At 42.5% G+C, this 23,041-nt stretch overlaps 1 protein-coding gene and 1 long non-coding RNA gene across 3 annotated transcripts in view; one reads left to right on the top strand and one right to left on the bottom strand.

The window, feature by feature from the left end:
* LOC144237034 (uncharacterized) overlaps nt 1-22,898 on the bottom strand; it is a 27,487-nt gene extending 4,589 nt beyond the window's left edge. Inside the window, exon 1 of the long non-coding RNA XR_013336739.1 lies at nt 22,369-22,898. This is a non-coding gene — a long non-coding RNA (uncharacterized LOC144237034). The remainder of the gene's footprint in view (nt 1-22,368) is intronic.
* The window catches only part of MKLN1 (muskelin 1), a 331,507-nt gene that overhangs the window by 127,325 nt on the left and 181,141 nt on the right, over nt 1-23,041 (top strand). The window contains exon 1 of one of the 2 annotated variants that reach the window (XM_077770722.1): nt 22,890-23,041. The exons of the other annotated variant lie outside the window; for it this stretch is intronic. Coding sequence (XP_077626848.1) covers nt 22,905-23,041 — 137 coding nt within the window. The 5' untranslated portion in view covers nt 22,890-22,904. Of the gene's footprint in view, nt 1-22,889 lie in introns of those variants that run through there. 2 annotated transcript variants of the gene reach the window in all.

Genomic DNA, 23,041 nt, shown 5'->3' with positions numbered 1-23,041 from the left:
GGTTTTTTTTTTTTTTAATGGCTGTACTTTAGGAATGGTGATGAGACCTTTCCCATGTGGAACAATCACATAGCCTCCCCAGGGAGAAAAATATAAGCCCTGACTTATTGGGACAGCAGAGGTAGGTCCTCTGGGATAGATTAGTGGGAGTAGTCACATTACAATTTAATAAGAATTTTAGGGACACCTGAGTGGCTCAGTCAGTTAAGTGTCCAACTTTAGCTCAGGTCGTGATCTCTGGGTGTGTGAGTTCAAGCCCCGCATTGGGCTCTGTGCTGACATTTTGGAGCCTGAAGCTTGCTTCAGATTCTCTCTCTCTCTGGCCCTCTCCTGCTTGCACTCTGTCCTCTCAAAAATAAATAAACATTAAAAAATTTAAAAAAAGAAATTTAAATTTGATAGAAGTTTAAATACTTATTGTGCTTTTTTCTCTAAGAGTTGACTTTATGGACTCTCACTAGCCAAATTGGAGACAATCAGATCACCAAAATTTTGTTTGTATGGCTATATAAAAATGATGGTGTATAAAAAGAAAAAGCCACACATTCAAAGGGACTTAAAAGGGGGAGGGAGGGGCGCCTGGGTGGTCAGTCAGTTGGGCTTCCAGCTTCAGCTCAGGTCATGATCTTATGGTTTGTGGGTTCAAGCCCAGGGTCGGGCTCTGTGCCGACAGCTCAGAGCCTGGAGCCTGCTTCAGATTCTGTGTCTCCCTCTCTCTCTGCTCCTCCCCCACTCATATTCTCATTCTCTCTCTCAAAAATAAACATTAAAAAAAGGGGAGGGGGGAGGAAAGAAGAGATGGGAAAGAAATAGGAAAATAAAGCCCTCTTCTTTACAGAAGAATGCCAGCTAATAAATGTTAAAGAAATGATGAGGCTTAAGAAAAACAGTTATGCAATCCCCAATGTAAGAAATCATTCAATCAAGGACTATGAGTGGATGATAAAACCTTTGGGTGAAGGGTTGATGGGTGTTATAGGTTGAATTATGTTTCCCAAGAAAGGTATGTTGAAGTCCTACCCCTAGGACCCTAGAATGTGATGTTATTTGGAAATAGGGTCATTGTATATGTAATTAGTTACGATGAGATCTCTAATCCAGTATGACTGGTGTCCTTATAGAAGATGGTCATGTGAAGACACAGAGACACAGGAAGAATGCCATGGGGATATGGTGGCTGAAGTAAAGTGCTGCAGTTGCAGACAAGTTCCCAGACAAGGAATGTCTGGGGCTACCAGAAGCTGGAAGAGGCAGGGAAGAATTCTCTCCTAAAGTTTCACAGGGAGCCCCTGCCGACACACTGTTTTTATACTTCTTTCCTTCAGAACTATGAGACAATAAATTTCTGTTGTTTTAGCCACCCAATTTGTGGGTACTTCCTTACAGCAGCCCTAGGAAACTAAAACAGTGGCTAACAGAACAGAGATAGGACAGCAGCAGTGCACCAAAGCATCACCCACATATACAAAAGATATCGTTTTCCAAACGAGAGCTGTCAGTTACCACTTAATCAAGTATCAAACTTAACATCACTAATAGTGGACAAGCTGACATTATATACCTCCTGATATGATGCAATAAGAGGTAGACAATAACTTTGATCGATTGACTACAATAGACCCAGATTCTTTCCCCACTGTCCACACCCCTTGCAGTGTCACTTTGCAGCAACTACCATCAAGAGGTAGAGTTTATTTCTCTACCACCTGAAATATAGGCTGGCCTTGTTATCTTAGTTGGCCCATATAATGCAATTGAAGTGACAGAGTGCCAGTTCTAAGCCTAGGCCTTGATAGACATTACATGCTTCCACTTTCCTTCAGATCCTTCTTCTTCCGTGAGAATAGGCCAGGGCTAGCCTGCTAAATGTGATAAATCAGTGGAGCCGAGCCCAGTCACCCTAGCTGATGTCATCCTAGACCAGCCAGCCCCCAGTCAATCTGCCAAATGACTGCAGACCCATGAATGAGTGCGGTCAAAATCAGTTGAGCCCAGCCCATATCAGCAAAACTACCTAGTCAATGGTCGTTAATAGAATGCCACTGAGTTTGGGGGTGGGCTGGTATGTAGTAATAGCTAACCGTTACAATGATCTAAGTAATATTCTTGCCAAATATGTTCAAATGGAAACGAATCACGAGGAAACCAGAAATCCTGGAGCATGGGACATTCTACATTACAACTGGCCTGGGTATTACAAGTCAGTGTCCTGAAAAGCAACAACAAAAAAGTGAGTAGACTGTTCTAGATTAGACTAGAGAGGTTTTTTAATCTCAACACTAGTTGACATTTTGAATCATCTAATTCTTCAGTGTGTGTGTGTGGTGGTAGGGGATTGCCTGTGTATTATAGGATACTTAGCAGGTATCCATGGTCCCTATACACTAGATAACAGTAGTACCCCCAGTCACGACAATGAAAAGCTGGATGTTCACCTCAGTGCACTGGACTAGAGATAGAACCAAATGTAATGTCTGGACCTTGTTAAGATCTTAGATGAAACAAAAAAAGATGGCCATAAAAGACATTTAGGACAATTAGAGAAATTTCAATGTGGAATTAAAGATACTGAACCATTAATTTTCCTATGTCTGAAAATGGCATTGCAGTTATGTGGGATAAGGCCTTTATTTTTAGGAAATGTATACTGAATTATTTTAGTGAACCATCATAAAGTATTCAACTTACTTTCAAATGCTTCAGTGCATAAAAATGTGTACTCATAGAAAGAGACAGCAGAGATGACAAAATGTTAACAATTGGTGAATCCAGGTGAAGAATATAAAGGCAGTCGTTGTCATTCTTTTAACCTTTGTGGGTCTGAAAATTTTCAAAGTAAAAAGTTGGGAATAAAAAATGAGTCCAACTCACCTCCATTCCCTAACTCCTTAACTAATGTGACACAGAGAGTAGGCTTGTTGTAAACGGATCGGGGTGCTCATTCGGCACTGCATGGACAGCAAGCTAGCACAAACCAGGTATGGGGGGGATGGAGCCCAAGAGAAGCGGTTTCTCCCAGGCTGAGGAGCTGTCCACAAGCTCAGCTTCCCATGGGACCACTGGCTTTGCTTGTATAACATCCCATGGGCCCCAAAGCCTGGATGCTGGGCAGTTCTGTGTGTTTCCCAGGCAACTCTGGTAGAAAGCTTGCACTAACACCCTGGCTGCCTAATGCCAAGACAGTCTGATTCTTCCTTTCACTGATTAGGCTGACTCTCACACTTACCTGTTCTATACAAAAAAGAGATCAAAAGAGAGGCAGAGTTCCCTTCCCTGGAACACAAACCATTCCGGAAGGTCAGCAGGTCAGCCAGGGACAATAAGAGGATCCTCCCTTCTCTTAATGACCTTGACTTTGTAAGTTTCCTCTTTCTGTAGTAAAATCTAATTGTTTAACCTATACCATATGACATAGTGGAATTCAAACCAAGCCCTGGTGCATTAAAGTGGCAACCATATAAAGAGACCCATCAAGCAAGAGGGCTAATAATTAAAACACAGACAAAATTCAGAAACCAAAACAGGAAAATGTTGATAAATGCTTTGGTATAAAACATTTAAAACATTCATATGGTGGGGGTGCCTGGGTGGCTCACTCAGTTAAGCATCTGAGTTTTGATCTCAGCTCAGGTTTTGATCTCGGGGTTGTGAGGTTAAACCCCGCATTGGGCTCTGCGCTGGGCGTGAAGCCTACTTAAAAATAAAGTTAAATAAAAAAAAAAAAACTTTTAGGGGCGCCTGGATGGCTCAGTCAGTTAAGTGTCCGACTTCAGCTCAGGCCATGATCTCACGGTCTGTGGGTACAAGCCCTGCATGGGGCTCTGTGCTGACAGCTCGGAGCCTGGAGCCTGCTTCAGATTCTGTGTCTCCCTCTCTCTTTCTGCCCCTCCCCTGCTCACTCTCTGTCTCAGTCTCTCAAAATAAAATGAAGACATAAAAAAAATTAAAAAAACTTTCATATGGTAAAAACTAATATGACAACAGTGACAAGAAAACTCTGTAAATAGAAAAAATATTTGAAACCCAAGAAAATAAGTTCTTATTTATTATATAAAGAAAGCTTAACAGTTTTATAAGAAAAACAGAAGAATGGGCAAAGAATATGGCCAACTATTTCATAAAGTAAGAATGGCAAAAACTACTTGGTGGGGGGAGGGAACCCCCACAACTTCACTAGTGCTTAGAAGGTGCAAATCACAACAATGTGATACTATTTTACCTATAAGGCTGATAAAAAGTTGCAAGTTTGATAAAACTCAGTTTTGGGAAGGATATAAGTGAACTTGTACTATTGATGGAAATGTGTACTAAACAACTATTTTGGGGTTACAATATGGGAACATCTAATCCAATGTTAAATGTGCACATATTTTGACCTATCAATTTCACTTAAGGGAATTTACAGATAGAGTCACACAAGTTCCCAATGATACATATAAGGATATTCATGGAAACATTTTTTATCATAACAATAAGTGAAAATTATTTAAAATGTTTTTAATGTTTTTTTATTTATTTCCAGGAGAGAGAGAGAGAGAGAGAGTGTGAGCAGGGGAGGGTCAGAGAGAGAGGGAGTCACAGACTCTGAAACAGGCTCCAGGCTCTGAGCTGGCAGTCAGCACAGAGCCCGATGCAGGGCTTGAACCCACGAACCGCGAGATCATGACCTAAGCGAAAGTCGGACGCTTAACCGACTAAGCCACCCAGGTGCCCCTAAGTGAAAATTATTTAAAAGTTCCTCAATGGAACAATGATTACATAAATTACAGTATATCCAGTGATTAAAAGATCTTGGAAAACCTATATGTGCTGACATGGAAATATTTCTGACATATTACTAAGTGAATGAAGCAAGGTATGGGTGTTTAGGAAAAACCCAGTCTTCTTCCTGTGTGTCCTTTGCTCTCACACTACTACCACACTCACAATACTCTGATACCAAATATGTGGGAGTTTTTCCCATACCAACCAATTATCTGTGACACCAGCTGGGTATCCTGCAATTTAATTCAATTCTGGCAGTATCTACCTAGAGATAGAGTAAGATCCCACAGGTGAGGCGCTCAGTTTCATCTGATTGCTCCTGACTTCAGATGCCAATCTCAAGTAGTAGGTCCTTAGGTTATCCACCTAAGCCAAACTTCTGTCTTGGCTATAAATCAGAGGTTCCCATGACTTCGAATCCCTTTGGACTTGATTATTTGCTAGAACAGCTCACAGAACTCAGGGAAACACTATGTCTACCAGTTTATTATATTATAAAGGATAATGTAAAGGATATAGAAGAGCAGCCAGATGAAGAGATATATAAAAAAAATGTATAAAAAAAAAGAAGAGATATATAAAGGGAGGTCTGGGAGGGTCCCAAGTGCAGGATCTTCTGTCCCCTAATGAGTTGGGCTGTGTCAACCACCTGTTAACTGGGTTTGTTCACCAATCTGGGAGCTCTCTGAACTCCATACTATTGGGATTTTCATGGAGGCTTCAACATGAAGGCATCATCAATCATTAATTCCATTTCTAGCCCTTGTCCCCTTCTTTGGAGAGTGAGGGGTGGGGCTGAAAATTCCAAGCTTATAATCACGGCCTGGTCTTTCTGGGGATCAGCCCCCATTCAGGTGCCATCCAGGAGCCCACCTCACTACAACAAAAGACACTGACAGGAAATTCAAAGGGATTTCGGAATTTGAGTCAGGAAGTGGGATCAAAGACCTAATATAAGAACAAAAGATGCTACTGGTGCTCTTATCACTTAGAAATTTACAAGGGCTTTAGGAGCTCTGTGCAGGGAACTGAGGGTTAGAAACCAATGTGTATATTTGCTATTATCTCACAATAGGACATTGTATATTATATGATTTGCTTTGTGTAAAGATGGTGTATACATTATATACGCGCATGTAAAAAGAATACACAAATAGTTAACAGCGCTTATCTTGGGATAAGAGTGAGAAGATTTTTCTTTCCATTTTAAACTTTAAAAAATAATTTTTAAAGAGAGAGTGTATACAAGTGGGGGAGAGGCAGAGAATGATGGAGACAGGGGATCCCAGAGAGAGAGGGGGGCAGAGGATCCAAAGCGGGCTCTGTACTGACAGCAGAGAGCCCAATGCCAGGCTTGAACTCATAAACCATAAGATCATGACCTGAGCCGAAGTCAGCAGCTTAACCAACTGAGCTGCCCAGGTGCCCTTCCAATTTAAATTTTTTTGAAGTTTGAATTTATTTTTATGTTGGTGTCTTACTTTTACAATGAGGAAAAAAAATACACAGATTGTGCCTTGAAACGTCTTTGAAAATGTCAATCAGTACCCCTTCTGATACTTTTGTAGAAAAAAAATTTTAATTACTGAAACAGGATGAGACTGTGTGTAGCAAACATGATTTTAGTTGGGGATATGCAAATATGCAAATCATATTGACCCATTACAACTAGTTGTGTGATTTTTAGACCCTGAGAAGGCTGGTTCAGAGCAGTTACTATCTTTCTTAAGTACTGGTCATTCACCCTTCTTAAATTGCTCAGGCCAAGTCTTCTGCAAGAAGACTCCTCCTAGAACACAACAGCCCAGCAAGTAAAAAACAACGTGGCATGAAATTGTTTCTCCCTCTTCCTTTTTCCTTCACTCCTGAGTTTCTTCAGGGACATGGAATTAAAGACATAAACATGATCCCAAAGTACCAATGATATGGGGAAAAGTTGCCAAGATGCTTGGATAATTCTTGTTCTTTGTAAATGCACTGTATCTGTGTCTGGCTGATCCTCTTTAAAATACCCAAGGTACTAATCAGAGAGGACAGCCTCTATCAGGGGAACATTTTCTGTTCCCAGTGAAGTGGCACATTCAGTTCTTGGTGCAGGCTCACTTAATTCCTATTAGTCATTTTACAGCTGCATCTTGGGAAGAGAAAAATCTCAAATACTTTTGGCTGATTTCACTAAACTAAAAACAAGACCTTTCCTCTTTTCTCATAGCTCCCGTTTGTTTACAAGTTTCAAGTCAATCTTTGTCTGTCCTTGTGGATATTTCTCCTAAGTGTTTTAGTTGTCTGCTGGTCTGTCTACCCTGCTTCCACTCTACTTGTGTGCCTAGAATTGTTGCTCCCCCCCCCCTTTTGTCATTGAATTGGTGGTGCAATTTCTGTTTGGTGGCTTCTGATTCTAAGGTTGTTCAGGGACATTGCTTAAAAACATAGGTCAACTACCAAGTGAGACACTGGGTTTGATCAAGGTTTGTTTGTTATTTTTTAGGTTGTTTAAGGACATTGGATGAATGCACAAATTTGTTACTGTAGAGTTGCTATGAATACTGAGGATGCACATACAGGATTATTATTGTAGGTTGGTTTGTGACAGCTGGCCCTGATTTACTTAGTTCCTTGAGAAGATACTTTGAACAATTATTTAAATGCCTCCTCTCTGCAATTACAATAATAATGATAATGATTTTGCAACTGAATATGCAATTCAGGGTGCATACACTCAACTACTGTTTTTAGTTTGTTTCTCTTTTTAAGGTGATGTTAGCTACGGTTGTCCAGATTGTGGAAGAACAAAGAACCATTTTTGTATTGAGGGTCACTGAACTACATGAAAAAAGTAATCTTAGGTCAATAAAGGAAGTTATCAGAAAAATAATTATTATAGTTAGTACTTAAAGAATGCTATGAGCAAGTTTTTTTTTTCTTTCTCCTTGGAGAGACAAATACAGCATTTTCAGAACTTAATTGCTTTTATTTAAGTAATTTCTACGCCCAATGTGGGGCTCAAACTCACAACCTGGAGATCAAGGGTCACATGCTCTACTAGCTGAGCCAGCTAGGTGCCCCACGACTGACCTGCTTTTAAAGGTAACAACAAATATCTTATTCAGTAATTATAAATATCTGACAATGGCTTTGTTCTATAGTTTAGTCCGTTAAGGAGCAGCAAGTGGAAAAGATGATGAAACAGAGGAGAGAGGTGTGTGTTATGGGTAAGGGGGAGACAAGATAATAAAGAGTGAAAGGAGTCAAGTCAGATGCAGCAGGAACAGGGAGATGCAGAAGGTAATGAAAGATAAACAAGGCGTAAGAAGAACAGGAACAGAGAGACAGTGATAGTGCAGGAGAGCAGTGAAGGAGATAGGTAGGAAGAGAGGGGAAGACAAAAATGGGTAAAGAAGGAGGAGAGGAAAAAGACTTAGTGTGGGAGATTTAAAGAAGCATTTCTGTTTGCTTTTAGGATGAATGTGAGGTCTCCAGAGCATGCCACTTACACTGGCATCACCTGTTATCAATTCTCTTTGAAATATAACTTTAGGAGCACCTGGGTGGCTCAGTTGGTTAAGCGTCCGACTTCAGCTCAGGTCATGATCTTGAGGTTCATGGGTTCAAACCCCATGTCGGGCTCTGTGCTGACAGCCAGCTCAGAGGCTGGAGCCTGTTTCAGATTCTGTGTCTCCCTCTTTCTCTGACCCTCCCCTTCTCACGCTCTCTCTCTCTCTCTCAGAAATAAAAAAACATTTAAAAAAAAAGAAATACAATTTTAAGTACCAAATAATTTTCATTGTAGACCTGGTCGACAAGGTGGGGAAGGCAAAATGGGAATCTTAGGACTGAGTGGAGGTCCAAATGAGCTGCCACTGCAGCATCTGGTTTCCTGATGCTTACTGCTCAGGAGAAATTCCAAAGGGAGAAGAAGTAGCTGCCAGGTACCAACAGCTTCCTGCTGAGCAGAAGGGGGAAACATTCTCAACCGTGGCTGCACATAGAAATCTTTCGAGAAACTAAGCACCTGGCTGGCAGAACCAGCCCCCAGCCAGCGTCTTTGGTAAATAAATTGTAAGGGAATCCATAATTGTAAGGGAAAGGAAAAAAAGAGAAACCTTTTGAGGAACTTAAAATGAATAGATCAATGCCTAGGTCCCACCCCTAACATGTAACTGGGGATATGGTGTGGGAAGTTTTAAAAGTTCCCCATGTGATTCCAAAATGCAGCCAAGAATGAGAGCCACTGCTTAGAGGCATCTCTTTGAATGTGCTCACCAGAGAATCCTAATATAATGCTGGTTATTTTTTGGGCTCTGAGAGCAGTGACCTGAACATTAAACTTCATAAAATTAGGCCAAAGGACAGAGGTTCTCAACCTTTGTGCTGTATACTTAGTAACCGGCATTGCCGGAAGTTGGTTGTAGAGGTGGAGGGACAGGAGGTAATTTTGAGCTTCCTTGGAAATATACATGAAGAAAATAAATGAAAATTATCACTGTAAGAAAGGTCTCTATAGAAATTTGCATTTGAGAAATTATTTGGCCTTATTCCAACATTATGAAGGCATCTGGTGTCTCTCTGAAGACAAGCTTCAGTTGACCTCCGATTGATCTGAGATGTTGGGGAACCCGGAGAACTGGTTTGCTTCCTTTGTGTTTGTTCGTTGTACTGTGTAGCTCAGCTGAGTTCCCTGTTCCCTTACTTTCTGACCTGCTCTGCATGCTGGATCTGGTTCTCTTTTCTAGTGTAGAGCCGTTTAGAACTCGCTATCACTAGGCTCTTCTATTTCGGTCATTTTGTAGTTCTCTCTGTTTCAGTTAACACTGAAACTTCTTTACCCTGACCGTCACCTGTGCTGATGTTCTAATGCAGAAAACATAAAGAAGCTGTCCCCAGTCAGCCTGATCCTTTCATGTCAGGTGACATATACATATTTCCATTTAAAGTGGCTCTCTTTCACCCAGGGGGTGCCTGGGTGGCTCAGTTGGTTAAATGTCTGACTTTGGCTCAGGTCATGATCTCACGGTTCATGAGTTCAAGCCTTGCATTGGGCTCTGTGCTGTCAGCACAGAGTCTGCTTGGGATCCTCTGTCTCCCACACCCTGCCCCTCCCTTACTCATTCTCTCTCTCTCAAAAATAAACATAAAAAAAAAAAGTGGCTTTCTGGATCCAGTTTCTTAACTCAGAAAGAAATTCTCATATGATGACTTTCATGTGAAAGGGGAAAGAGAAGTGGCCTTGACAGACTTGCAAGGGCCAACACCTGTAGGCCTACTCTAGATGAATCTACTATTTTCTAGGTTTAGTAAAGATATCTGGCCTGTGGCCTTATGGAGATAAGGACTATTGCTACTTTGTATTTTATATTTCTATGCTGATCCTTTCTGGGTACTTTGTATGCTTAACCCATTTCATATCTGACTAGTTGACTGTGACCTCCTTAATAGCTAGGTATATTCCCAGCACCTGGCACATAGTAGGGGACCAGTAAGTATTTACCAAATGAATGGATCCAAGTTGAAGCAGTCCAGCTGATGAAGGGCAGAACAAGGAGGATGAAGCAGGGAGGAAATGAGAGGGGTGAGTTCCATTTTCTCTTTCACAAAAACCATGCTGAGCTCCTGGTTGTAACAATAGGACAGAAGCACCGACAGATCATGACTTAAGAATTCTCTTAACCTCAAACATTTCTTTTATTTAAAAAAATTTTTTATTTACTTATTATTATTTTTTAATTTTAGAGAGACAGAGCATGAGTAGGGGAGAGGGGCACAAGGAGAGAGAGAATCTTAAGCAGGTTCCACACTCAGTGTGGACCCTGACATGGAGCTTGATTCCATGACCCTAGGATCATGACTTGAGGCAAAATGAAGAGCCCAGCACTCAAATGACTGAGCCACCCAGGTGCCCCTTAACCTCAAACATTTCTACCCAGAGGAGTGGGATAATTTTTTCTGAGCCTGTCTCACTTTTCCCAAAAGGACTTCTGGTTCCAAAAACACTAGGAATTGGTGTTAGTTGCTTTTTGGAATATTATTTTGTCAGCCTCATTTAGACATGGTAATTTGCAAAGCAACCCCCAGCAGTTGACAGTTCATCCATGGCCGTGTGGTGTTCAGACATTTCCTGGGACTCCTGCCCACCTCCCAGGCAGCTGGCAGTGCTCACCGAACCAGGATATGCGCTCACCTGGGATTAACTTGGGCCCTGTAGCACTTGCTGTGTCTGGGATTTTTAAAATTCTGAAAGGGTGAAGGCCCAACCTTACGGAATCCAGAAAATAAAAGTACAGTAACTCATAATTTAAGAATTAGCAGGCACTTTACATCACTGAGTCCACGCGAGGCTGATTGCTAGGAAATTGCAGCTCTGACAGAGTCAGTGACAAGGTCAGCTGGCTGGTAGCTGGGAGGCTGGGTTGAGAATCTATATTCTCTTTCTGGCACCAAGCTGTGAGCTGGGGTTCTGCATTCACACCTGTGTGGATGTAAGTGTTTAAATTACTACAGGCTTTGAATGACACGGCTTTGAACTGCATGGGTCTACTGATAAGTGGATTTTTTTTTATAAATATAATACAGTACTGTAAATGTATTTTCTCTTCCTTACGATTTTAATAATGTTTTCTTCTTTTCCTAGCTTACTTTATTGTAAGAATAGAGCATATAATATGCATAACATACAAAATACGTGTAAATTGACTGTTTACGTTATGGGTAAGGCTTCCAGTCAACGATAGGATATTTGTAGTTAAGTTTTTAGGGAGTCAAAAGTTTTACATGGATTTCAGACTGCAAGAGGGTGGAGAGGGAGGTTGGTGCCCCTAACCCCCCTTCAAGGGTCAACTGTATTTGTTTCTTTTTGAAGCTCTTTTCCCTGGCCAGAGACTTCCTGGTCCTCCTTCGATACATGCTTCAAGGTCACAGTTCGGACCAAAGAGTTTACAAAAGAACCAGGCGCTTATGAGATGACGAATCATTGCCAGTTCCTGCATTCCCTGTGCCTCGGCTCCAACCAAGCTCAGCAAACCAAGGGAGGCATAAAGTGGTCTCTAATACCAAGAATTTTCTAGGCTTGGATGCCAAGAGGCATAAGGACCAATCCTGTCTGCGATCTCCAGCAGGCCGAGGCTGTGGCAGCGGCTGCTGCCATCTCCTGGGAGCAGACAGACCTGAGCTTCACACCTGAAACTAGTCTTGGTGTTCACCTGTGACCTGAGGAGGGGGGCAGAGGTCCCACTGGGCCTGGCGGAAGTTCCTTGTCCTAAAAAATAAAGGGGATATCGCCTTACTTACAGAGTGCTTACTTACAAACTTGCTTTTCATCTGCTCCTTTTGGCAATGTTGTGCTCAGAGAAAGGATTCCAAACAACAATAGCAAAGTTGAAATGAGTTAATACGGAAACCATGAGAGAACGGAAGACTGAGACAGAACATTAGCTGTAGGAATACATCACGTATTTCTCTTGGCGTTCTGAATCCTGAATGCATTCACTGAGAATTGGATAATAAGGGCACATATCAGTTTGGCAAATCCTGACCTCCAAGAATCTGAGTTTACTTGCAGGGTTGCTGTCAGGATTAATTGAGATAATGCTTGCGCATTTCTGGTATGCAAGAAATGCTTGATGGCAATTATTTTGGGGTAAATTCTAATTCTCATGATGATTTTCTTCATTTACTAACCAAAAATAGATAGGCAGCCCCCATTCCTTTAATTCTTTCTAGTCTTCTGATCTATAAATGATCTCTAAACAAACTCCTTTAATTTTTGAAAAATGTAATCATAATTAGTGCTATGGACTGAAAGTTTGTGTTCTCCTCAAATTCCTCTGTTGAAGCCCTAATCTCCAATGTGTTAGTTTTAGAAGGTGGGGCCTTTAGAAGGTGTGATTAGATTTCAATGAAGTCATGAAGGTGGAGCTTCCTGAGGGGATTTGGACCTTTATAAGGGGATGAGACCAAGGGGTGCCTGGGCCGCTCAATCAGATAAGTGATTCATGAGATCAAGCTCCACTAAGGGCTCTGTATTCTCTCTCCTTCTATCTCTGTCCCTCACCCACCCCCCCAAAGAAAAAGGTGAGGGATAAGACCAGAACTCTTCTCTCTCACCAATATAGCAAGAAGGCCACCATCTGCAAACTAGTAATAGGGCTGTAGACACCAAATCTACCAGTGCCTTGATTTTGGACTTTCCAGCCTGCAAGTGTGAGAAATAAATGTTTGTTGTATGAAAATTAACAAAGGAAAACCTCACTAAAGTAGATAGAGGACAGACACACCGCTCAATGTTAGTTATAGGAAGAATTGTCAATTATAGACTCCCAATAGAAGTGTCTATTACAGGCCCCAACAGAAGAATCATCTTCAGGAAAGAATCCTCAATTTCAGGCCCCAACAGGGAAAAGATGTATATTGTATCTTCTATAAGACATTGACTCCCTCTGCAACCAGCTAATGAGAAGTCATCACCCTGAACTCTTGCTTTTCTCCAATGGTCTTTCAAAACAATCCTTCTTGACTTTTTCTTTCTTCTTCCTAAAATAACATCCCTCTCCTTTGCTTGTTGGATATGTGTATGGTTTTGCTGTAGCTTGCATGTCCTGAATTGCAATTCTCTGCTATTTCTAAACTTATTTTAAATGTTTATTTTTTGAGAGAGAGAGAGAGAGGCAGGGGCAGAAAGAGACACACACAGAATCTGAAGCAGGCTCCTGGCTCTGAGCTGTTAGCACAGAGCCCAATGTGGGGCTCGAACTCACAAACCGTAAGATCATGACCTGAGCCAAAGTTAGACACTTAACCAACTGAGCCACCCAGGCATCCCTCTGCTATTTCTGAACAGACCCATTTTTTGGTAGCAAAATAACTTTTATTGAGAAGGTTAATAGTGTTTAAGCCAAGTAGTCTATTATATTTTTGTTACAGTAGTACAAGCTAACTAAGTCAAAAATTGGTACAGAGAAGTGGGCATACTCCTATAACAAACACCTAAAAGTGTGGAAGCAGTTTTGGAAGTGGGTAATGGGTGGGGGCTAGTATTGGGGGGGTGCATGCTGGAAAAACTCAATATTTCTGTGAAGGGATTGCTAAAGGTGATTTTGGCGAGGGCTCCGAAAGAAGAGAGCTGGAGAGAATGCCTTTTTTTTTTTTTTTTTTAAGAGCATACATGAATAGAATGTTGCTAGAAATATGGATAGTAAAGGCCATTCTGGTTTCAGGCAGAAATGAGGAACAGGTTATTGGAAACAGGAGGAAAGGTGATCTTTATTATAAAGTAGCAAAGCAGTTGGCTGATTTGTAATCTTGTTCTTGCGCTCTGTGAAGGTTTACAAGCGATGAAATTGGTATCTAGCTGAGATTCTAAGCCAAGTATTGAAGAAGTGCTTGGTTCCTCCTGACAGCTTATTGGTAAAATGAGAAGAGATATGAACTGAGGATAGAACTGTTAGGCAAAGAGGAACCAGAATTTAAAGATTTGGAAAATTCTAAGCCTGTCCACATTACAAAAAATGAGAAGGCATATTTAAAGAGAACACTAAAGGTACGGCTGGCTGACCATTTGATTAGGAGATTAGTGTGGATATGAACCAGAGAACTAATCGACCACTCCAGCAGGGATACTCCAGTTTGAACTTAAGGGGATGGAGATGGATGGAATGAAGAAAGGCTGTTGGACGTCTTGGATTTTATAGGACCAGGACCACAGAGCTGTTTGGCTGGAACAAAAGCTATTCTATAAGACAGGGAACAAATGACCCTGGAAACAATTTGAGATCATTAGGGGTGCCATCAGGCTTTCAAAAGAGGAAGCTATTACCTGTTACAANACCAGTTAGAGCCCAGAGGGTGTTTCTCAGGCAAGACAGTGCAGCAGTGGCAGCCCTCAACTGGACCCCCTTTTGGGAGCCCAAAAGGCTGTGCCAAAGGCAGTATAGAGCCAAAGGGGATTATTCTCAGGCTTTAAGCTCTCATTGAGTTTGTCCTCTTCTTTCCCATATCTTCCTTTTGGAATGTAAATGCCTATGTATGCCTGCCCTATCACTGTATTGTGGATGCACTCACTTGGTTTCACAGGTTTAGAGCTGGAAAGGAATTCTGCCCGACGATGAGTCTCATCTGTATCTGATTTAGATGATATTCAGATAAGACTTCGCACTTTAGACTTTATGCTGGAATGAGCTATAAGAACTTTGGGGCTGTTGGGATGAAATGAATGTATTTAGCAAGTGAGATGGACACACATTTTGGGGGACCAAGGGTGGATGCAAGAAGTGGATGTGTGCAGATCAGAAGGAAGGCTCTCATCAGATACTGAATCTACTAGCACCTTCATCGTGGACTTCCCAGCCTCCAGAACTGTGAAAATAAGAGTTTGTCATTTAAGTCACAAAGTTTATGGTATTTTTGTTATAGCAGACTTAATTGCCTAAGACAATTAGTGCGAAGAAATTCAGGAGGAACTAAGCGATTCAGTTCAGGAAATATTTCTCAAGCATTTGCTATGTGTTAGTTATGGAGGACTTAAAAAGAAGAATAACATAGGTGTAGTCCTCAAAAGTTCCCATTAAATACATGAGGAAAAAAGTAGACTGAGATTCAGGGTTCTGGATTCAGATCTGCAAAAGGCCAAATGTGTAGATGACCTTAGACATGATATCGAAAATAATTGGGTACTAGTTTCTTCATCTGTATTGTAAAAGGAAGTTCTCCCATTTACAGAAGAGCTTGCCTAGGAGATAGCACACTGAATACTGTATTGTGCTCCTACCCTCCTAAACAGCTAAAGCTGTTAAAGAAACCATGAACTTTGCATGACCCTCATCAGCTAAAGCAAGAGCCTTACAGGACCTATCTGAAGATTTATTTTTTTCTAACCACTGAAGTGTGGGGGTTGTTTTAACCAATCATGTACAGACTGTTGATTTATTCCAGCCCTTTTAGAGGGTTTATTTTAATCTTCAGTGAGCATAACAATGATGAAACCCCTTCCTTACAAACACCTCTTTTCCCCCTTAGTCTAGTGTGTTCCTTTGCCTGGAAATAAATCAGCCAAATTTGTTTTGCTTTTTAACTCTGGTGGTCTTTTCCGACAACATCTTATATCTGAACAGTACTTTACAGTTTACTAAGTCTCTTCCCACTTGAGAAGAATGGGATGCTATCAAACAGGACTGGCTTTTGAACCAAAGAGATTCTGGCTGTCACTGACTAGCTATACCTCCTTGGATAAGTTATTATATCAGTGAAGGTCCCAGCTGGAAACAGATGGCATTCTCAAATTGGGCCATGTAAGAGGCTTAATAAAGGGACTATTTATAAAAGTGTGAGAACATACCAGGAAACCGCAGGAAGCAAGGAGCAGGGGTGGTTTACTGGAACCCAGAACCAGAGAGAGCTGTGTGGAAAGACCACTTGGGAGGAGGACTTGTGACCTCTGGTCCAAAGGGCCAGTCAGCCCAGAGTGACCTTACAGGCAGGGAGTCAGGAGAAGGAATACCCCTACCTCATTCTCTTCTGTCCTGCACATGTGAAGAAGTAAATCGAAGACAATTATTTAACCTTTCTAAGTCTTATTTTTCTCATTTGTGAAAGATATTTATATCTCAGAGTTTCTGTGAATTAAATGAGAACTTACATTATCTCGTAGACAAACGAGGCACTCAATAATCATTCTCTACCTTCACTTGATCTTCAAAGCCCCCGTGTGAAGTAGACAGGACAGGTTTGATTAACTTTACTTTTAGAGGTAGAAAATGAGACTCAGAGAAGTTATGTGAATTTCCCAAGGTCTCATAGTTAGAAAAGTAGCAGACCTAGGAACAAAACTAAGATTTTCAATACATTCTCTAGGTTTCCTTCCACGGATTATTCTTATACCCCTACTCCCCTACTGCTGAAGGCTGCCACAGATGGTTTCTTCTCTCTAGTGCTGCTATACCTGGAGCTCCAGTGACTCAGTTACTCAGAGAAAAATTTATTGACTCAGGAATCAGTGTCTGAACCAAAAGAAGCAACCACTAGGTTGGTTAGATAAAAAGGCCAGGAGTACCTGGGTGGCTCAGTTGGTTAAGCGTCCAGCTCTTTTTTTTTTTTTTTTTAATGTTTATTTACTTAAGAGAGAAAAAGGGAGTACAAGCCGGAGAGCAGCAGAGAGAAAGGGAGACACAGAATCCGAAGAAGGCTCCAGGCTCTGAGCTGTCAGCACAGAGCCTGAGGTAGAGCTCGAACTCACCAACCACGAGACCGTGACCTGAGCCGAAGTCAGCCACTCAAATGACTGTCACCCAGGTGCTCCAAGCGTCCAACTCTTGATTTCAGCTCAGGTCACGATCTCAAGGTTTGTGAGTTGGTTTCTCCACTGACAATGCGGAGCCTGTTTGGGATTCTCTCCCTCTTTCTGCCCCTCACTTCCCCATACTCACTTTGTCTCTCTCTCAAAATTTAAAAAAATAATAATAATAATAAAAAGAAGGCCAAATGCCTCTGAGGTGACTAGGTTTAATAAAACTTAGACAAAAATAGATTCTTCATGTTGCATACTTGGCGATCCCACATGGATGTCTATTAGATTTCCCCTCTATAGTACATTAATGTCAGAATTTTTTTTGTTTGTACCTCTTAATCTTATTCATGCATTTCACCCATCCCTCCACCAGCCTCCCCTCTAGCAATCACCAGTTTGTTCTCTGTATTTAAGAGTGTTCATTGTTTTTTAGATTCTTCATGTAAGTGAAATCATATGGTTTGTCTTTCTCTGACTTTATTTCACTTAGCATAATACCCTCTAGGTCCACCAATGTTGTTGCAAATGGCAAGATTTCATTCTTTTATATAGGCAGATACCATATCTCCTCACTGTCAGGATAGACCCCAACACGGGGCTCAATAGCACAAACCAGGAGATCATGACCTGAGCTAATGCTTAACCAACTGAGCCATCCAGGTGCCCTTCTTTTCATTTTTTAAAAAGTAAGCTCTACACCCAACATGGGGCTTTAACTCAACAACCCCGAGATCTAGAGTCATGTGCTCTATTGACTGAGCTCGCCAGGCACCCAATCTTTTCAAATTACTGTTTTCATTTTTCTTGGGTATATACCCAGTAGTGGAATTACTGGGTCATATAGTATTTCTATTTTTAGTTTTCTGAGGAACCTCCATTCTGTTTCCCACAGTGGTTGCATGATTTCACATTCCCACCAACAGTGCAAGAGGGTTCTCTTTTCTCCACATCCTTGCCAACACCCGTTATTTCTTGTCTTTTTGTTACTAGACAAGTGTGAGGGGACAGTTCATTGTGTTTTTGATTTGCATTTCCCTGACGATTAGTGGTGTTGAGCATCTTTTCATGTGTCTCTTGGTCATTTGAATGTCTGAATTCAGAATTCTTGTTTCCTTCTATCTTGAAACTGTGTCTAACTGTAAATCTTCCCCTCTCAGTAAAAGTGTCAATATTTAGCCTATGATGCAAACCCCAAACCCAGGATTATCCTTGATTCTTTCCTGTTCTGCTGCCTTCTCTCCCTCACCAGAGTGTCTAGTTGGCTTTACTTCCAAAATATGTCCCAATTCAACCACTATTCTCCATCTCCTCTGCTAGTCCAAGCCACCATCATCTCTCGCCTAGCTACTGAAATAACCACCTGTCAAGTCTTCTCACTTCAACTCTTGCCTTTCTCAAACCCACTCTCTGTTTTGCAGAGTGACCTTTAGAAAGTGTAAAGTGGATCATGCCACTCCTTGCTGTGAGTCCTTACACGGGCCTCTTCTTCACACTTCCATATTATGGCTCCTTACCGTGGCTGTTGGGGCCCAACTTTTCCAACTCTGCTCTCCCCCATCACTAGGCTGCAGCCACACTTTAAAAATTTTTTTAAATATTTTTTAGGTTTATTAATTTTTTGAGAGAGAGAGAGAGAGAGAGAGAGAGAATGAGCAGGGGAGGGGCAGAGAGAGACGAAGAGAGAGAATCCCAAGCAGGCTCCACACTGTCAACACAGAGCCCAATGTGGGGCTCAAATCCACGAACCATGAGATGAGATCATGACCTGAGCTGAAACCAAGAGTCAGGCGCTTAACCGACTGAGTAACCCAGGCGCTCAACCGACTGAGTAATCCAGGTGCTCCTTCGGCCATACTTTCTATTCTTTCAACACACCAATTACGTTCCTGTCTCAGGCCCATTGCACTTGCTTATTCTTTCTGGCTAGAATGTTTTTTTATCCAGCCTTTGTGTGCCTGGTACTTCCTTACTATAGCTTAACTTTTACCTTCTTAGAGAAGTTTCCTTTACTATCCAATCTAAATATTACTCCAGTGTAGTCTTTTCTTAGCACTCAAAACACACAGACTAAAATTATCTACTTGACTTATTTATTGTATGTTATCGTATCAGAATGTAAGCTCCATGAAAGCAGGGCCCTTGTCTGGCTTGTTTCTTTGTCCCTGTCACCTTGACACCTAGACAAAGCCTGGCACATCACAGCCTCTTAATAATTTTTTTTTTTTTTTTTACAGGAAAAGATAGTGAGTGGTGACAAATCAAATATAATCAGTTACGTTCTCTGGCAAGCATTTACTATGAGAAGCATACTGAGAAGGCATCAGAGAATAAAAGATGATTGCTTTTAAGGGATGACAAGATGACTGGGTCACTGGAGCTGTTGATTTCTGAATAATAACGATCCATTAGCCAGTTCTCTGTGAAGCTATCAAAATGTCCCAATCTGTGAAGGGACTAAATGGCAGTTGACAGTTTCCAGGCCTTCTCCACGTATCCTTACAATGAACTCCATCACCTAAGGCACCGCTCCAAATGCAGAGGAGGATATAAGGATATATCTCTAAGAGATCTGAGCTAGTAGCAGACTCCTGCAGATTTTGAAATTTCTTTAGTCTTCTATTTTATCTTAACATTTACATACATCTTGGGTTCAGTATAATATATCCATATTTATGTTAACATATGAATACTTTAAATTATTCCACTGCTTGTAAAGCCTTTGCTGCAGGGAAGCCAAGCTATCCTGAGTCTTTACACTCTCCATGGCAATCGCGCCTCAGGGATATGTGTTTGCGGTCTGAGAAGTTCCAGCATTCTCTTTCCTCTGCAACCCAAGTTCTCTTTTAGCATAATTTATTTGTCAATAAATATTTATTGAGCATCTACTATGTACTGGACATTCTAACAGGACTGAGGATGTCACTCTTAACAAGATATGCACAAATCCTACTTGCATGAGAGTTATTGTTTAGGGAGAAAGAAGAGGGGAAAAAAGAGGAAATTAAAATACATTGTGGTAGCTGCTAAGATAAGAAGGAAAACTCAGGGTGCCAATGGACACATAAAAACTGGCAGCTAACTTCAAAATTGGTGATGAGGAGTGCTGCCTAGGTGGCTCAGTTGGTTAAGCGTCAGACTCTTGGTTTTGGTTCAGGTCATGATCTCACAGTTCATGAGTTTGGGCCCCATGTTGGGCTCTGTGCTGACAGCTCAGAGCCTGCTTGGGATTCCTTCTCTTTCCTCCTCTCTCTACCTCTCCCCTGCTCACTCTGTTTCTCTCAAAAATAAATACATAAACTTAAAAAAAAACAAGACAAAACACAACACTGGTGATGAGGAACGATTTTCCAGAATGAAATAATCTGAAAAATGAGCAGGAGTTAGCTAGATGAAGAATGATGGAGAGTGTTCCTGGCTTGGCATAGACTGAACTCTGGAAGCCTGAGAGCACAGAATTTAAACGAGCCAATTCAGTGTGTTAGTTTAGTGTGGCAGGAGTAAAGCTTGCAAAGGAGAAAGAAGAGAGAAGGCTGGAGAGGTAATCAAGGCAGGATATGAGAGGCCTCTGCTAAAGGATTTCCACATTACTTAACTGGAATAGAAAGTCACTGAGAATCATCTCAGGAAGAACTGACTTATCTCTATTTTTTATTTTTATTAAAGAAAAATTTTTAATGTTTGTTTATTTCATTAAAAATTTTAAAAAATATTTTATTTATTTTTGAGAGACACAAATAGAGACAGCGTGAGCAGGGGAGGGTCATACAGAGAGGGAGACACAGAATCCGAAGCAGGCTCCAGGCTCTGAGCCAGCTGTCAGCACAGAGCCCGACGTGGGGCTCGAACCATGAGATCATGATCTGAGCAGAAATCCACGCTTAACCGACTGAGTCACCCAGGTGCCCCTCTATTTTTAAAAGGATCACTCAGAAACCACATCTCTGTATCTGGAAAAGAACAAAGACTCGACTTACATTAGGGTAAGAGGTGTAATTAGCAAATCCAGCGCCCCAAACTAACTGAACTGAGTCACCATCTTAATCTTCTCCCTTCAGAAACCTCTCTTTCCCCCCAAAGTTTACCACTAAGCCTCTTTGAGACTAACCTTCTCTGGCCTCTCCCCCTGTGTCTGGACTCCCAACTCGAATCCCGGGGGTCATGGCATTCCCTCAGGGAACAAATACTTTTCCAACCTGCTGCCCCACCCAAAGACCATGTGATTTTTAGACGTGAACATAGTGGCCTTCTTTTGGGCATTCTTGATCGGATATGCTAGCGAGGGTCACTAGTAAGTTTTGCCCGACTGGAAACGGGGAGTCAGGGAAAGATGTGAGGAGGTCTGGGGCAGCTTAAGGATTAACAATAGAGGAAGAAAATACAGTTACTGAGGTTTTCTTTCTTTTTTTTTAAAATTTTTTTAAATGTTTTTATTTCTGAGAGAGAGACAGCCTGAGCAGGGGAGGGTCAGAGAGAGGGAGACACAGAATCTGTAACAGGATCCAGGCTCTGAGCTGTCAGCACAGAGCCCGACGCGGGGCTCAAACCCACGAACCGCGAGATCATGACTTGAGCTGAAGTCGGACACTCAACCGACTGAGCCACCCAGGCGCCCCAGTTACTGAGGTTTTCAACTCACTGGGTCATTCACTGAGAAACGCTTTGCAGGAGTTTTTCCATCGGTCAGGTGGAGATGAAGATACTGTCAAGGCTCTTAGGGGATAGAGCTTTTAGGGCTTCTCTAGCAAGTGCCGAGCACTTCGGTAACCGCAGAGGCCAAGCCAGGAACTAAACCTGCATCCCCCTCAACACACAGGTACTTGATGGGAGCGTTATCTAAAGCTGCCAGATACTTGCGGCGAATGCTCCTTTTTTTGAGAAGAAGCTGGCTTGCCGCCCATATGGCGCTGAGAGCACACGGGCTGTTTTTCCCTCTTGGCTCTTTTTTTTTTTTTTTAAATGTTTTATTTATTTCTGAGAGAGACAGACAGCGTGAGCAGGGGAGGGTCAGAGAGAGAGGGAGACACAGAATCCGAGACAGGATCCAGACTCTGAGCTAGCTGTCAACACAGAGCCCGACGCGGGGCTCGAACCCCTGAACCGCGAGATCATGACCTGAGCCGAAGTCGGACGCTTAACGGACTGAGCCACCCAGGGGCCCCTCTCGGCTCTTTTTCTTACAACGCCGTCTGCCTCTCGCTCTTCCTGAACTTTTGGGCTACACGTCTGTCGGAGCTACAAGTGGGCAGAAAAAAAAACAAAACCCAACAACGATGACACACCGCTTCCCAACTCCTTAAGGTGTTTTCCGGTCTGGGGGTGAATGTCCTTACCGAGCAAGCCGAGGGCACGCACGGCCCGCGGTGAGAGGGTTGGCCACGAATGTTTACAGGGACGGGTACCGCCGAGGTGAGAGAACGCGCGAGCATTTCCTGTTCCTGTCTCCATGTGACTCGGGAACGCGGGCCAAGACGTTTAAAACCAGGACCACGGCAGAGGGAGAGGGTGTTAGCTCTTCCGCGCCAGCTCCCTTCAGCTGCCTTGAAGGATATGTCAACGGGAGAGGGCCGCGGCTTCCAAAGTCGCTAAGGCGCCCCTTCTCCAAGTTCGTCCTCTCAGTTTCCCGCCCCGGCTCCCAAACCACAATTTTTTTCTTTTCGTAACATTCTTGGCTTTTTCCTTACCTCGGCTTCTAAGAAAAGTCCTTTGCGCCCCTCCCCTCCGAGCGCCACAGGAAAGCCCTCAGGTGCTCACAGTCCAGTCCCACTTTTAAGGAGTCTTGGCAGGTGGAAACTCTAGGAGGGAACCGAGGACCCGCGCTCGCCTCAGCCCTCCACACGGTGGACAACATCCCAGTCCCGGAGTGTGGATGGCGCGGCGCGGCGCGGCCCCTTTAAGAGCAGGCCACGCCCCTCCCCTCCTCCCGGCGCGGCAGGCGGTCGGTGGCGGCCGCTACGGTGCTGACAAGATGGCGGCTGGCGGGGCTGTCGCTGCGGCGCCCGAGTG

This window comes from Crocuta crocuta, unplaced genomic scaffold, assembly GCF_008692635.1.
Source record: "Crocuta crocuta isolate KB4526 unplaced genomic scaffold, BGI_CrCroc_1.0 scaffold266, whole genome shotgun sequence".
Taxonomy (NCBI): Eukaryota; Metazoa; Chordata; class Mammalia; order Carnivora; family Hyaenidae; genus Crocuta; species Crocuta crocuta.
The sequence above is the reverse complement of the archived record's forward strand: the minus strand, read 5'-3'. Positions and strand labels throughout refer to the sequence as shown.